Source organism: Echinococcus granulosus (assembly GCF_000524195.1).
Source record: "Echinococcus granulosus chromosome Unknown EG_S00023, whole genome shotgun sequence".
Classification (NCBI taxonomy): domain Eukaryota; kingdom Metazoa; phylum Platyhelminthes; class Cestoda; order Cyclophyllidea; family Taeniidae; genus Echinococcus; species Echinococcus granulosus.
Window position 1 is genome coordinate 708,272 of NW_020170403.1, and position 14,765 is coordinate 723,036.

Consider the following 14,765-nt stretch of genomic DNA (forward strand, 5'->3'; position numbering starts at 1 on the left):
GTACTCTGTTTGCTTTGGGATTATTTTCCGATAAATATAAAAACTTTAATCTGTACGCCTGATTCGTGCTTTTGAACTACCTTTTAAGTTGTTTTATATTGCATTTTAAGACTTCCTTTAAAGTCGAAAAAGGCACAATGCTAGGGCAGAACAGGTATTGTCGGCCTCCAGCAGAACTTGAAGCTACTGGCGGCAGCAAAGGCCTAGTCACTTAGTAGAGGTGTAGAATTAAGAATTAATCAGACAAGCAAAGTATCACACTCATATCATTGTTATCTTGCTTCATAAACGGTAGAGTTGAATCCAAGAAGGGTTTTAACGAAGTTCAGGAATATTTTATGAGGATTACGAAAGTATATAAAGGCAATTTTCAATTTGACACCTTTTTTGGCTAAGTGGTTTTTTGCTTTAATTGACGGAACTTTGTGAGTTGTTTGGTTTTTTCGTTAAACCAGCGTTCCTTTGAAAGTTCATGCTTGTGGTGGGTTGTCTTTGTTCATTGATGTCTTAACTGCTCTAGTATTCCTTTTATTGCATGTTTTCTTTGTCCGTCAGTATTCTTGCTTTTTGATGTCTTTTGGGACTGTTGTTAACTGTCACTTCGAGTGTTTCATCACATGCGATAATGGTTTTGTGACCTTAGTAGTTCATACAGATCTTCAGTCTGGTTTGCCTTCTTGGCTTCTGATGCTGAATGGGTGACAGTCTTATTCTACGTAGACTCCGTGCGATCATTAAATATGACATTTTGCAAGAAATATTACTGGACCTTGAATATGAAAACGCTTTTGGGGGATTGAGTCCTAACGAAGAGGAGGTACCACGCAGATGTTTTCAATTCCTTAGTATCTGACTTAGTTATTAAATGTATATCGTGAAGCGTGGATCGACTGCCATATGGGGAGATCCAGGCTCTCTCGAATTGGAAGACCACACAATCCTGAAATACGCGATCTGTTTTGGAGCAGATTTGAGGAGAAGGTGGACGAGAAATTGGCAGCGATCGGTGAAGACTTCGTGCTTGTTGAGGACCCTGAAACCATTCATCAAGTTAACAAGGTTTGGTGGGGCAAACTTTGTCGGCAGGTCACACGTCTAACAGAGGTAGGCTCTGTTTCTATCGCCTCTCCTAACTAACTATATTTGGCACATCAAATTGGGCCCATTTTTTAAATTTAGCTTGCTTCCGAGGCAGTTTCCACACAACAGGAGTTATTTACTCGAAGAGCTTCTTTTCAGAAGAACCTAACGCTTGCCCTCGGGAAGGTTTTGGGACGTGAGGTAAAAGCACTAGTAGTTCGGGCTGCTAACTTGGAGGAAAAAATAAATACTCATCTCTTGCAACCCTCTCAAAGATCCAGCGATCTCCGATGTACGTAGTACGTTTTCCCGTATTTCTATCCCCATTTCTTTTTTGCACGAGTTTAGTATCTGTTCTCCCTTTAACCAATTGATACCTTCAGTGAACGGCTGATACGAGAGAAGGCTGAATTGGAGGAGCAAGTCTTTAAACTCACCAATCTCTTAAATGCCTACAATGCGCATGAACAGCGATTTCTCGAATTGGCCTGCCGGAAAGCCGACGCTCAACGCCAGATGGACCTTATTAAGCAACTTAAGGAAACTGTTTCTTCAGCTAGTAGGGGGCAATCAACGAATGAAGAAGACTCGAATGATAAGGTTGAAAAACCGAAGCAGAGGTTTATATACACCAATCTCTGAACTTTGTACATATCTGTATCTGGTTTATTAGGCGTCAAATACATATAGATATCATTGTGCCTTATTGTTTCTCCATCTACTCTTGATTTTGACCTTGTGTGGATGCCGTTTAACGGGATTTGCCTGTGCTTGCGCAGTTTTGTGTAGCTTTAGCAGAGTTCTGAGGCAAGTCGACCGTGTTTTGTTATTCTGCCAACGTACCTTTGCGGTGTCTTGATGGGATTGAACATTTTTTGTGAATCAACTCATATTTACCCCTGGCTTTTTGGTACTAGTGCTCCCACGATGTGTCAATAAGTCTTGAAAATACTACAGTGGAGGAAAGGGAAGAGCCGTAGTGCCGATAACTTTTAAGAAGTCGCTGATAAATCTAGGCAAGATCCACATAACGTCAACAGCTGCTCATTTCTCTTTGTCAGTTGATAGGAATTATGCAGCAAATTCTAATTAAGAATAGTATAGGTGGTGTACAGCACGATGAGCATTTCACGCACCGGGAGGAGATGTATCAGTGAAATTTCGTTTGCTCCTCAAATGGAAAGCCCTAAAACAGGCATTCGATTTGGCTTAGGGGGCGTGGGGTTATCTTGGCACTTCCTGATTGGCTGCAGTTGCCCTTATCGAATTCCCAATGAACTTGCTATTCATTCCCACCTCCCGTAATTAATCACTTTCTCATCTTTTTGCTAGATCTCCCTTATACTTGATAAACTCTAGGCGTTTTATAGTATGTGTACTTATTGCACCCAGTGCCCTGGTGGCAAGCTTGCAGGTGATCAGTGCTGACGTAAATTTTGCATTTTCGTAGCTATAGTTTTAATCATAACGGCGGTTTGTTTGAATTGGTTGAATTTTTGAGAATTTGTAATTTGAATAACAATGTCGATCAGTGATAAAAAATCGACGCAACCTGCTTGTATACCAAATAATGTGGTGTGTTCCTTTGTGATTTTGGCTTCTTAAAGGGAATGCAGATAGAAAGTGACCCTTCAAGAGGGGAGAAAGGTGAAGGTGTGCCCACCTCTTCTGACGTCTCTTCCAAAAAACGAACGGAAGCAGAACAGCAGCAGATAGATGAGAATCGCAAGAAGGCGTTAGACCTCTTCAACGCTCGTGTAGTTTCCAATGATCGGTGAGCATTTGAAAATTAGGCCTCCCTCGTTTTGATCTCAAGCAATCTCTCTCTACAGGAACGTCAAAATCGTAACCAAGGGTGCTTCCGTCTATCATTCACGACCCATTGACTCCGGTGGTGGTTTCTTCCTCGATCCACCTCCCTTCTCGCAGAGTCAAGAAGTGGTGCATTTCGAGAAGTCGGAGGAGGAAACAGACGCGTCAGACGACAGTGGTGGTCTGGGACAGCAGCGTCGAAGGAAACGCCGAAAATTGCAATCCAAGCAGCCGCCAGTTCCACCACCAGTATCTGAATCGCTACCGATTCTTCCCCGACCTCCAGATGAAGAGAAGCCTCTCTGTGATGAGTGTTCACGCGAATTCGACGACTCCTACCTCTTGAGAAACTATGATTGTCAGGTGTGCGATGGGTGTAGGTAAGGGGTGCGTGCAATTGCTACTTACAATTAATTAGTAGAATTCGATTCATTCGATATTAAACTTTAGGGATAGCAAGGGAATCCACGCCTTAGTCACGCGGTCAACAGCCAAGGAGCGATATCTCCTATCTGATGTTGATTTAGACGTGAGAGAGCCGCCACTTAGACGAATTTACAAGAAGAATCCAAGGAATTCCTCTTGGGGTGATATGCAACTGTTTCTTGAAGCCCAGGTTTGTTTGCTTGTAATTTGGAAATCTGTTTGGTGTGGATAGAAAACAGGTTTGTTTTACGAAATTCCGATTGGATCGGCACCTTTTATTTCGATTAAATGAATAAACCACTTTTGCTAATTACTAAATTCACGGCGTAGTTTCTGCGAGGTGATATAGCCTCCACCGACGATTCATATAGTTACGTTTGTAAGCCGGGTTTAGGATTTTGATTCTCGAGTTGTAAAAAAATCGAAAAAGATGTGCGGAATTTTTCTTCAAAGAATCTTTAAAATATTAGGAATTAATTTTTAGAGCAATACAGTTTCTAAACTACTTAGGCGATTTAAGCGACGCCTGAAAATCGGCGAAGTTGCTAGAGAAGCTGAACCCGTCTTATGATGCACGTTCTTGATGTAAGACTGAAATTTTACTTCTCGCCAAATTGCACTCATTAATTGCTTATTTATTACTCAAAATCCATGATTATCATGAAACGTCTTAACAGTTAGTATCCAACGCGATGTGATTTGTCAGAGTAGTTTTTTGTCCCCCAAAATCATTAGTCGGTTGCAAATTTTGAGATGCTTCCTCTATCTGATCAAATAGGTTGCGGCGCGTTCGCTGGAAATTTGGGGCTCAGAGGAGAAACTGGAGGCGGAGCGGGCGAGTCGCGTTGTCAAACGCGAAAAGGCCAAACTGCGAGGATTTCAAAAAAAGGTCAAAGGTAGGATGTGTTACCTTTTTCTCCAGTTTGTTCCTTTGAAATGCTCTACCGAGGTATTGTCATGCGGGTTTGACCCTAGGCTTTCTTCATCATAACTGGATTAAACCTTGTAAAGCTCATTTGTTGATATATTTGCTGAAGTCCTCTGTGCTGTTTAGCATAGAGCAAATAATCACGAGACAAACATCAGTATCCAAGTGGTGTTGTCTTGGAGTTTGTCGAAAATTACTTTGTAAATACCATCTGCTCCGTATAATTCCGTTTTTGTAGCCGGACAGTCATATTTAACGAATTTAACAATCCTTAGTATGGAGCTCTGACGAGCCCTCAATATCAATAAACTCACCAATATCAGATTTTTTACTGGTTAGTGATGAAAAATTGCATGTACCTCTTTCTTGCTTAATGTATACCTTCGTCTCTGTTTACCTTACCTGGTTGGTCAAATTCGTGTGGATTTCAGAGTTCGCCTTTTCGCGAAAAACCACGATTTAAGGTAAGAAGGTGGTTAAGTAACTCTGATTTAGTTCCTAAAATTCGTCTATCCTTTTATTTTTTTCTTCGTACTCGCTCCTCTAAGCTTTTAAGAGCCGTGCTAAGAGCCTCACCATTAAGCTAGCCCTTATAACCTTTGGCTTTTTCTTACTGAATGTAATGGCGGAATTTTGTGTGGGGGACCAATCTATCAAGCGGTTTTGCTCCTTGACACCCGAGTACTGTGTATTGAAACAGTGAGCGCCACCACTTGATCCGCTTACCTGCCTACCCTTTTACCCTGTTTTTGATGTCTCAACAGGCTTTGATTTCGGGCTTCTTTTCCCCCATTTCGTTTCATTTCTTCAAGAAGTAAAAGGGAGCGGGAAGAAGACTTTTTCCAAGTTATTACATGCTTTAGTGCAGTTCTTCTTCCTCATTCAGACAAATACCTCTGCAAGTGCGGTCATTTTGGGGCAACAGTAGTTTGATTTGTGCCTGATTAGTTGAGCGACCGTGTTGCTTGTACTTTGACAATCCCAGGGTAGTGGATGACACTTTGTCAACCAATCTTTGATGGCTTTTAGGAGGAGAAAAGTATTTGACGTTCAATAATAGAATTGGATGTGAAATCGCACTTTTAGTGATTTTCAGCCGATATCTAATAATGACGCTGATTAGTTACCACTTGGTAAAATATATTAAATTACAATATTACAAAACTCTGTGTTTCAAACACAATCTTCCGGTCTGATACCACTTCTGCGGGGCAGCATCGGTAAATCTCTGCAATTTTGCATCTTCTTTAGAAGGGATGGTGTCAAGAGCAGGAGGAGTAATTGGTTGCGTGTGACAGCCTTATGTGGATACCTCGGTCTGACAAGCTAGTTGTACTTGGAGTTTGCTATAAAAATTGCAACTATGGCCACAAAACTGATAAGTAAGTTGCACCGGTGATGAAGAGGCAGCGCATCATCGTAGGCCGAAGGTTGCTCCAGGCGACACCGATTCACATCGCCTGGCATACGTACTCATTGTAGCGATGATATTCTCACTTGTGCTGCGACGACGGATGTAGAGTGTTCCGTGCATTTAACAAGGGGGGAAGGAAGGAGGGAAGGACTCTGGAACCGATTGAAGGAAACAAATGAATGAAAGTGAGGCTGGTTGCAGACAGGCTGTATATAAGTGCTGGATTTGTTGACGATGCTCCGATTCATGATAGCTCAAAGATGTAAATGCATTGGCAAAAATTTCCTGATTAGGTTAAAACGTGGGCGTTTCATTGCAACATTAAAGAAGTGAAGGTGGGTTCCAAAATGGGACTTGAAAGGTGATGAAATTATCCTTAACCTCTTTTAAATTACACTTTCCTGAAATTGATTGACCCCATGTTGCCTTTTCTAGAGCTTCGAATCCAGGTGCGGAGCAGTTTGTACACAAAGAAGTCAGTTTCACACGAACACACCTTCGGTCCTGAGGTTTACGACAAGAAAACGGGAAACTATTTGAAATCTTGTACCTCTTGTGACTACACCATGTCCTTTGAAAAGATGTAATAGATAACTCTTCTGCATTCCTTTTTATTGCCAGTTTACACCATTTTAACTCCTTTTGTATCGAGTGGCGTTGATGTTTGGGGTCGTTTTTTGTTCCACTTTGCGTGCTTTCGTGAGAATAAACAGCATTCTGTTTGCTCTTGAACACCTTCTGGCGAGTGATTCCTCGTATTTACTGGGAAATTGACACAAGAAGCACAGGGTTGCAGTCGTTTGAGCAGGTGAAACAGCAGGACGGTTAAATGCGAGCCAAAGTTTCAATCCTACTGTGGTCTGGATGACCCGGGGTTAGTCCCATTTAAGCGCGTTATTGGCGGGGCTTTTCATGTGGGGTCCGACTTATACTACTTACTTGGTGTCAGTAGAATCCAGATTATTCATAAAGAATAAAGTTGAAACCTATTTGATAGCTTTCAATGGGATTTGATCGTTCCCGCTGTTGGTACAGTAAAAGATGTCGTGCGCCATTTTCTCGGTTTTCCCCTCCACCTTTGGTTTCGGGTCCCTGGATCGAGAAGACTGGTTAGAGGAAAGCATGATGGATAGAGGCAAGGTTGAAGGGGAGTTTGCCTCTTCACCGGAGATCTGCACCGTTCGCTCAGTCATAAGGCTCCTACAAACTGTCCGCTTGCCACCTTGGCGTTGTAGTCAAACGGACAAGCATCATAATTTGACATTTGACAGTGAAAAACCGACACACCGCAACACCTGTTATACCTTTAAACAAATTTGGGGTAGGTTTTGATTCTAGAAAGTTGCAAAAAATTATTTTTTGAACTGGCATTGGAATGGATTTCATTGTCTCTAGATCTTAGATTTTATTGATGCTTTCATGGCGGGCATTTCCGTCGATGGCTTGAACACTTTTCTCGGCAAACTTTTGGAAGGTTTCTCTCAATTATTGCGATTCTAGAAGTAGGTCCGTTCCTTCTCAAACGCGTTTTGTTGTATCCTAACTTGTCTTCAAAGCATAGGATTACCTGTTAAGCCGAAAAATAAAAGAACCTCACAGGACGACGCTTTCCATTCCTTCCTTCTGATCATTTTCATGCTATTCCACTCCGACCCGGTCATCTGTTTGAGTTTTCTCAAATCTTTTATGAACAATTTTAATCTGATTGACTCGGGTTTGATTTCATGGATGGCCACCATGTAGAACTTGAGATTGAGGTCAAGGCTATTTCTAAACCCCTTCTTTTGATATGCTCGGTGGATGTAACCACCAACAACAGATACCTTTCAGCCGTGAAATCAGGACATATTCGATGGTGCTTGATCCTCTCTAAACGGCTGTGAGAGGGGAAATATAGGCACCTTGAAAAGCAAAAGTTTTGGCTGACCGATACACACCAGCAATTTAGCTTCAACAATTTCGTTCGGGCAGGCTATTTCAGTCCTGTTTATTAGCTTATAGGGATGAAACACGTTGAAAAAGGTGGGATTTGGTGCTTGCTTGCGTCTCATTGAAAAGGACCGTAGAATGAAACGAAAAATCTTGTATTTTAGAAGTTTTTTTGAACTTTTAACTTTATTTCCCCTCTGTTTCCCTCCTTCTGGCCTCGCGCCTCGGTTGTAATGCTCATAGCCTGATTTAAGCCTTCCTTCAGATATTCCGGTCCCTACCCAAGAAAAAAGGCTTTGAATTCCCCCTTTTGATAAATACGTATATGTATAACAAAGACTTGGTAAAATATGTACAAATTGCAGCGTCTCAGCGATGACAACGCTGCCGATGAACATGCGCAAAAGGCAACACAAGGAATGCTGTTGTGGCACATCACTTTAAACAAGTCTGCTGTTCACCCTTTCGGCCCTTCCACTACTCTGAGAGGCCCATTTTGTGGTCCACTTCAACTTCACCATGCGCAAAGCTTAGCAATGAAGGGTGCCTTAATGTTCCACTTTTGCAGACGTCGGATGCCGAGACATTGGAACTCTGACTCTTCCCTGGCAGTCGATTTAACCAATCCTTTACACATCCAGACTTGTTGAGGAAGTAAAAGTCTTTAGGACGTCGTCTCACCACTATCTCCTCCAGTTTCAAGAGAACAGCTCGCTCTAGGGCGTTTGAAGAGCGTTTCGAGATTTCAGAGGTGTATTCTTCTGTCAGATAGCGAGGAACAAGATGAAGACTCGTCTCCAAGTCTGTCATATTCCTCGGCAGAAAGTTGAGCCCTTGAAGAATTCGAGAGAGGCTTGGATGTTGTTTGTATGCCAACAGAGATGCATTACTCCAAGAAGAGAGCTTTTTGGTCCTATCAAAAAGGCTTCTGACCAACTTTTGCTCCTCCCAAGCCAGATTTTGTTGCTTTGCTTTGAAAGTGATGTAAGCGTCTATTTCTTCCTCCACATTTCCTGGAACTTCGCAACGACAACCAGAGACGCCAATGAACCCCTTTTGATCCACTGCGGTGATGCCCTCATAATCCCACTGCGTCATTTTCATATCGTGCCTCACCTTCACCAATCGGTTGATGATTTGGATGGTCGCACGAGCTGCCTTGGACCCCACACCTTGTTTCAGAAGCGCCAACTTGAGCTTCCGTCGGGCTGTTCGAAGACTTCGTAGGAGACGGTAGGCAAGGGAAAGATCCTTTTTGGCAACTGATTTGAGGCTGGCTCGTACTTCTAAGCAGACATTGCGTTGCGAACTCTCCACTTCAGCAGAGATTTGAAGGCACAGAATTGCGTCGCGAAAAGATGTTGTGTACTCGCCCAATTGGATACTTTGTTGAGGCTGCAATAGCGGTCGGACGCGTATGCAAACCGAATCCTGAGATCCTGTCCATGCGCACTCGTATGGGAGATCTTCATCGAGAGCGATCTACAAATCAAGGCAAATGTTTTGAGGTACAATTTAAGTTGACAGTCCACGTATCTTTTCCAGGCAGTAAGTTTTTGGCTTTGTTGTTCGACTTACCTCCATGCTGGTGATGGTGCTACCGTTCAGACACAAGAACCACCGTCTCGTCCTGTCACTCAAAATTATTGTATATTGGGGCTTCTCCGTCTTCTCCTCCTCCTCTTCCTTTTGTGAGACATTTCGAGCCACTTGGACTTTTAACTCATCTAAGTAGAAATAGACAGTGGAATTTTGGAAACTGACAATTCATGAATGTGCGCAAACTTTGTCACACATACGTGACGTACGGATTTTATCAACTTATGCTAACTGATTCGACCACATCAGATATCACAAACTAGTTTCTTATGTTAAAACCACTAAGGTTATTTAGATTGTTTCTTGTCCACGGTTACGTGCTTTCTTATTTTTTGAAAAGTGGAACCGTTAAATGGAACGATTTTTTGGGTTGAGATAGTCGATTTTCTCTCAAATTCCACTAGCGGGGAAAATATCATAAATATTTTGGGTGCGTTTTACAATTATTGAGGAGACTTTAGCGGGTAATCTCGTCACAGAGGTTGCTAACATTAATTAAGATGGGACTTTTGATTACTGCCTTTTTGGGCCGATAACGTATCTATTTTACCTGATGCCTAGGTTCAGACATGCATTTGAGTGTTTGTAGAAAGCAAATGTTATGAAAATTGCGTTATCAGACACACAAACACACATACTAGGACGGAACGTGCATATACACAGTCTTCTCTAGAAGTCCAAAGTTCGTTACGGCTTAATTTACGTGTGTTCCAAGGGAACTACAAAGAAACCAATGGTGCTGATACACTTGTAGCTGTTCACGTGTGAAAGGATTGAAGGCTGGTGGGTGTCTGGAGGCCTCCAATTGCTACAGTAAGGCAATCTATCCGTTAACCTTGCAGGATATGAGTTTAAACCGCCCGGGTCAAAAATATATTCAATCACTCAGACAAATAATTCGAAAAACTACACATTTATAAGCGGGTCCGCGAAATGGTTAAGGTCATAAACAAATACAGACTCTTTCAAACCTGGTCAGCGGAACAATTTTTTCTCTCCTCCGAGGGTGTAATAAAAGAGACTAGTACATCTCACGCGAAAGAAGGGAACTTTCAGCAGATGAAAAATCTTCGAAATGAGTTATCGTCTAAAATTGATTTTGTTATAACGGTCGGCGTGGTCTGTAAATTTGTGAGCGACTATAGTTACATTAGGCGCGGTTATTTAGACTCACTTCGGCATGGGAAGCACATCATATTGCTTACCTCAAGGTCGCTGCGATTGAATGATTGTAAAATGGTAAGTTCAGAAGGATGTGTCATTTTAATTGTGCGATTGAAGGGTGAGTTTTGTGTCAATGTCGCTAATAGGTATTTGAGCAACTTATGTTTTCGCAAGCAAAAATGAAAGATAGAGTCATGAAAAGGCCATTTTTTTGCTTATTTGATTGTTTAATTGCTATTGCTACTAAGAGGAAGTGTAGATACTGAGGTGACCATTTTTTGCCCAAAATTATTCCTTGATAATATTGTCTGGCGATAACTTGAAGAAGATCGAGGAGTTTTAATTAAAAGTTTTTTTTCCTTTGATGGTTGACTGTTCTCAATAACGTTTTTTTAGATAACACAACATGCACACTTAAGTAACAAGCACTTTTGAATAATCTGCCTTTTTAAGAATGGGTGAACTGGTTTTTTAAAACCATATATAAATGATTTACCCAAGTAAAAGATAAATGTTAGTCAAAAAACTGAAAGCGTGCCATGCAAAGACACCAAGCTTAACATCTGTATCTTCATATTTGTGCGAAATTAAAAGAGAAATAGTTAATAGAATAGCGGAAATGTGACCAGAGAACCGGAGTCCTAGGTGAAGTGTACGCCACATCATTTTCTGCTGTTATTCATCCGCCCTTCTAAGTTTTTTTTTTAAACCAATCTTTTGGGTGATTTTTGAATGTGTGGACGCAGCATTTGACAAATAGGCGCCATGCTTAGCCGACTACGACTATCCAAACAGTTGACTTCACATACAATGCAACTTCCAACCCCGTGGGCTCGATTCCGTAAAGAACTATTGTTTTCATAAGTCATGGTCAGCAAACCGGTCATATCAACTACGGCCAGCTCTCATGTCACAGACGCACAAATGTCCACCTGTCCTCAAAGTGGGTTTTTCAAGCATGTTTGCATACACATCTTTGCTACAAGGGCAAAGGCGATGATGATGATGATAATAATGATGAGGGTACTCGTGATGATGATTGAGTTGCCTGGGCTGTATTTCCGACGTGTTTGAATTGTCTGGAACTTTTCGCATTGATGGTGGCTGCTGATCTATGTCGGCACTACCGTCCTCCAAGGCGCGTCTTCAAGTACAAGCCAACTCAGAAGCGCACGTACACGTGTGGGCTTGGTATGCGAATAAATCCATGTAAGGTGTCCAGTCCCAGAATCCCCGCCCCCATTTTTCTGCAGTGGATGTTATTCCCTTCGGTTTTTTTGGCTAAGGAAAAAATGAGGAGGTATGCTAAAGCCGTTCCATTGACGAAGTAGCGATTCCGCGTTGAGATGGCTACTAAGGTAATGTAAAAATAGCAAGGGAAAACGGAGGTTAACAAGTTCTAGCCTTAACGCCTTAACTTGATCCCCCTTGTTACTACTTTTTCTGGCCAATTCACCAAATAACAAGACTATCCTGGATGGCTGCTTTCGCGGAACACTGCGAAAGAGTCCATTTTAACGATAGGCTACCAGGGTCACATATATATGATGTACGCGCCTTATCGCCGAGTTATAGCTAGTTGTCAAGTCGCGTCAAAAGCAGATTGAATGAAAACAGATAAAGGTATGGGACGTTCAAGTATTGAGGATAGTTGCGTTTTTTTGGTTTCCGGGTAGATGTGATGGTCACTTCCTCCCGGAGACAAAATTCAGTAGTCGATGTGTTGACTGCACAATGTTTGCTTTCAAATCAAGACTCGGTTTTTATCCATTGTGAATATGCAGTTGTACCTAACCTACCATTGTCGTCAAAGTCTTACTAACAGAAGTGACTCGATCTCGAGAATTGCTCTTCATAGCTTACAAGTCAGTCAAATACGGTGGTCAACGGCAAGTCTCTAAATGCACCCTATTTCTGTGCGAACGAAGGTGAATTGTAAATTGATCAAATCTCGGGGATTTCCTCCTCGATGACCCAACTGGAAACAATTTTCCCAATGAAATAAACAAGAAATCTTGGTTCTGCGCCCCCATAGACACCCCACTGTCGTCCGACCTAAGCTGGTGTGCGAGTGCGAAAGACACAAAGAGCCGGCCGGTCAAGCTTTGTGACAGTGGTGGAGTTGATTTATTTTCAAACATTTACATCCAACTGTAAAACACAATGCGGCCCTGCCTACTGATGGATACCAGGTCTCTAGGCCCTGACGTAAACACAGTCAACCGCTCCTGTGTGTCACCCTTCAATGAGTCTTTTGGATGACCAAGGTCAGCACTGCGGAAGACCTTAATCTAATGCGACAGACAGGCATTCGTACATTGCCGGCTTTGGTCCATAACCATGACCAAGTAAGAAACATGTTTCTGTGACGAACATAAGGTAGGGACTTTATGACCGAGCGAATGGGTTTTGTTCGTTCCCATCGTTAAGCTCCCCGTGAAAGTAGTGGTCTAGCGAGTGACGCAAGATGGTGTGGATGAAATTTCCGGCTAAATTACCCAAAGTTACGCCATCCGAAATAAACGGCCGTCCGACTGACAAAGTGGCAGCAATTAACGCGTACACACAGGGACTCGTGTACTTTAATTAATGTGCGGAGTCGACTGGCCGGGTCTGGCTACCCAGATGGCTAAGGCAACTTTGAACTCATGCACACAAATTCCATCTCATCAATCGGTGTGCGTGAAGGGGGGTTGATAGCTGTCACATGGTCATGATTCAAATCTGACCTATTTCCGAAGGTGACGAATATGGAGCGATAACCTGATCTCCAGACGTGAAAGAAAGCCAGGTTTCAAAGAACACTGAAGGCAGATGTTTACAGTCGTCAGTGTTCGTCAAACCCATTTGGCAGCAGCTTTTTTTGCAGATTCTTCGAAATTATCATTTTTCATGCTACTTCTTGTGTGAGTTAAAAACGATTTGCAGAGGAGTTTAGGGAGGTGACTGATGCCTGCAATCGACTTGAAGTGGTGTCAGTCAATCAGTAAACGTATTACACCCTCCACCCTCCTGTTTGGAACTAGACAGTGGTCACGTCTGGTTTATGGCATTCTTTTACTCCTCGTCTGTATAGGGGATTGAAGTGTTGCATTCGCACAGGCTTATCGCTACCTTTTTTCGAAAAGAGTCACCCAGAGATCTCTGCGATTTTGCAGGGACATAAAATAATAACAGTAACTTCGATATGTAATGGGAAAAAGGGATGATTTCGAGAAACGACTTATCAGAAATGCGGCAAAGTTTTAGCCGTCAATGTCGCTAGACGCAACTTATAAGACAAGGGAAGAGCGCTCACGTTTAGCCCCTTTCGTGACCTCCAGTGTTCCGTTCTTGTGAATGCCCACGAAGAACTTTTGCTCCACCATTTCAGGAGCGCCATCCAGTAGACACAGGAATCCGACATCCGTCTTAAGCAGACGCTCAAAGTCCTCTGTGCTCCGTTGACTTCGTCCCAAAATCCGCGATCCGTTGGATGAATCAAAGACTCGCAGAGCCACTCCAATACTAGTAGCTCGTGCTGGTGAGACAAACAACCCTAGGCCGTAGAAAAAGATGAGACTGACAATAAACCACCGCCATTGTCGCAAATGAGCCATAAAGGGAATGCAAAAGTGCGATGGGAGTGACGTTGAAGCCGTCGGCGTTCTCTCCTTAGTCACCACGGCGAAAACAGTAGTGGGAAACGGAGCGTAGAAGGGTTTATTTACACTGTACAGAAGAAGGGGATGGCGTGGTGACGCACGCTGTCGATTCTGCTCCGTGCAGAGCATAAAGTAGGCGACGACACTGAGGAGGTAGCAGCAGAGGTAGAGTGTAGAGCAGCCTTGCGTGTGATTGACTTTCCCACGTTTTGGCAATTGTCTGTAGACACTGCAGAGGTGGCAGCAAGGACTGGAGGCGACGATGGGACTACCGGGAGGTGGGTGTGCCACAGTCGTCGAGATTTTTTCAGCAGAACAGACTAGAGGGGGGCAGACGACGAGGGTCATGGTGAAAGGACATCGACCTGTGGATGGGAAAACCTGTCAACCAGTCTTCTGCATGTGCGTGTTTGTCTACCTGGGGACGAGGCTGGTAGATACTGATACACAGCCACAAGCTGATTGCGGGCACGTTGCGTGCAAAAGCGGGGAACGCCACACTGAGAACGCCGCACTAACCAATCAGCGTGGCACGTCGGATCCACCACTCACAGGCCGCGACAGCGAACGTCACCTGTGACAAGACGACGGTTCCATCAAAATGGGCAATTACTTATTATTTTCCTCATCTCTTTTTTCCTCTCGGTGTGAGATCCTTCACAATGGGCGGAAAATTTGTGTTCCTCAAGTGGGCGCGGGCTGCGCCTGATACACGTTCGCCAGCATTACTGTCTGTACCAGTGATTACACCAACCTGGATGATTTTTAT

The 14,765-nt window shown here is 43.1% G+C and overlaps 3 protein-coding genes across 3 annotated transcripts; 1 reads left to right on the top strand and 2 right to left on the bottom strand. All coding sequences in view use genetic code 11, as the record gives it.

Moving 5' to 3' along the window:
* Nucleotides 1-2,690: 2,690 nt before the first annotated feature.
* EGR_04009 (DNA repair protein complementing XP-A cells) lies at nucleotides 2,691-6,247 on the top strand (the record flags this gene model as incomplete). The annotated part of the gene is made up of 5 exons (XM_024493258.1): nucleotides 2,691-2,854; nucleotides 2,913-3,272; nucleotides 3,343-3,508; nucleotides 4,097-4,214; nucleotides 6,096-6,247. 5 exons carry the CDS (start codon nucleotides 2,691-2,693, stop codon nucleotides 6,245-6,247), a joined length of 960 nt encoding a protein of 319 aa, XP_024352357.1.
* Nucleotides 6,248-8,066: 1,819 nt separating this feature from the next.
* On the bottom strand, nucleotides 8,067-10,384 carry EGR_04010 (hypothetical protein; the record flags this gene model as incomplete). Its single annotated transcript, XM_024493259.1, has 3 exons — nucleotides 8,067-9,071; nucleotides 9,168-9,316; nucleotides 10,363-10,384. 3 exons carry the CDS (start codon nucleotides 10,382-10,384, stop codon nucleotides 8,067-8,069), a joined length of 1,176 nt encoding a protein of 391 aa, XP_024352358.1.
* A 3,240-nt stretch (nucleotides 10,385-13,624) lies between these two features.
* Nucleotides 13,625-14,344, bottom strand: EGR_04011 (hypothetical protein; the record flags this gene model as incomplete). Its single annotated transcript, XM_024493260.1, has 1 exon — nucleotides 13,625-14,344. The coding sequence occupies one exon, from the start codon at nucleotides 14,342-14,344 to the stop codon at nucleotides 13,625-13,627; it is 720 nt and encodes a 239-aa protein (XP_024352359.1).
* Between the last annotated feature and the right edge of the window lie 421 nt (nucleotides 14,345-14,765).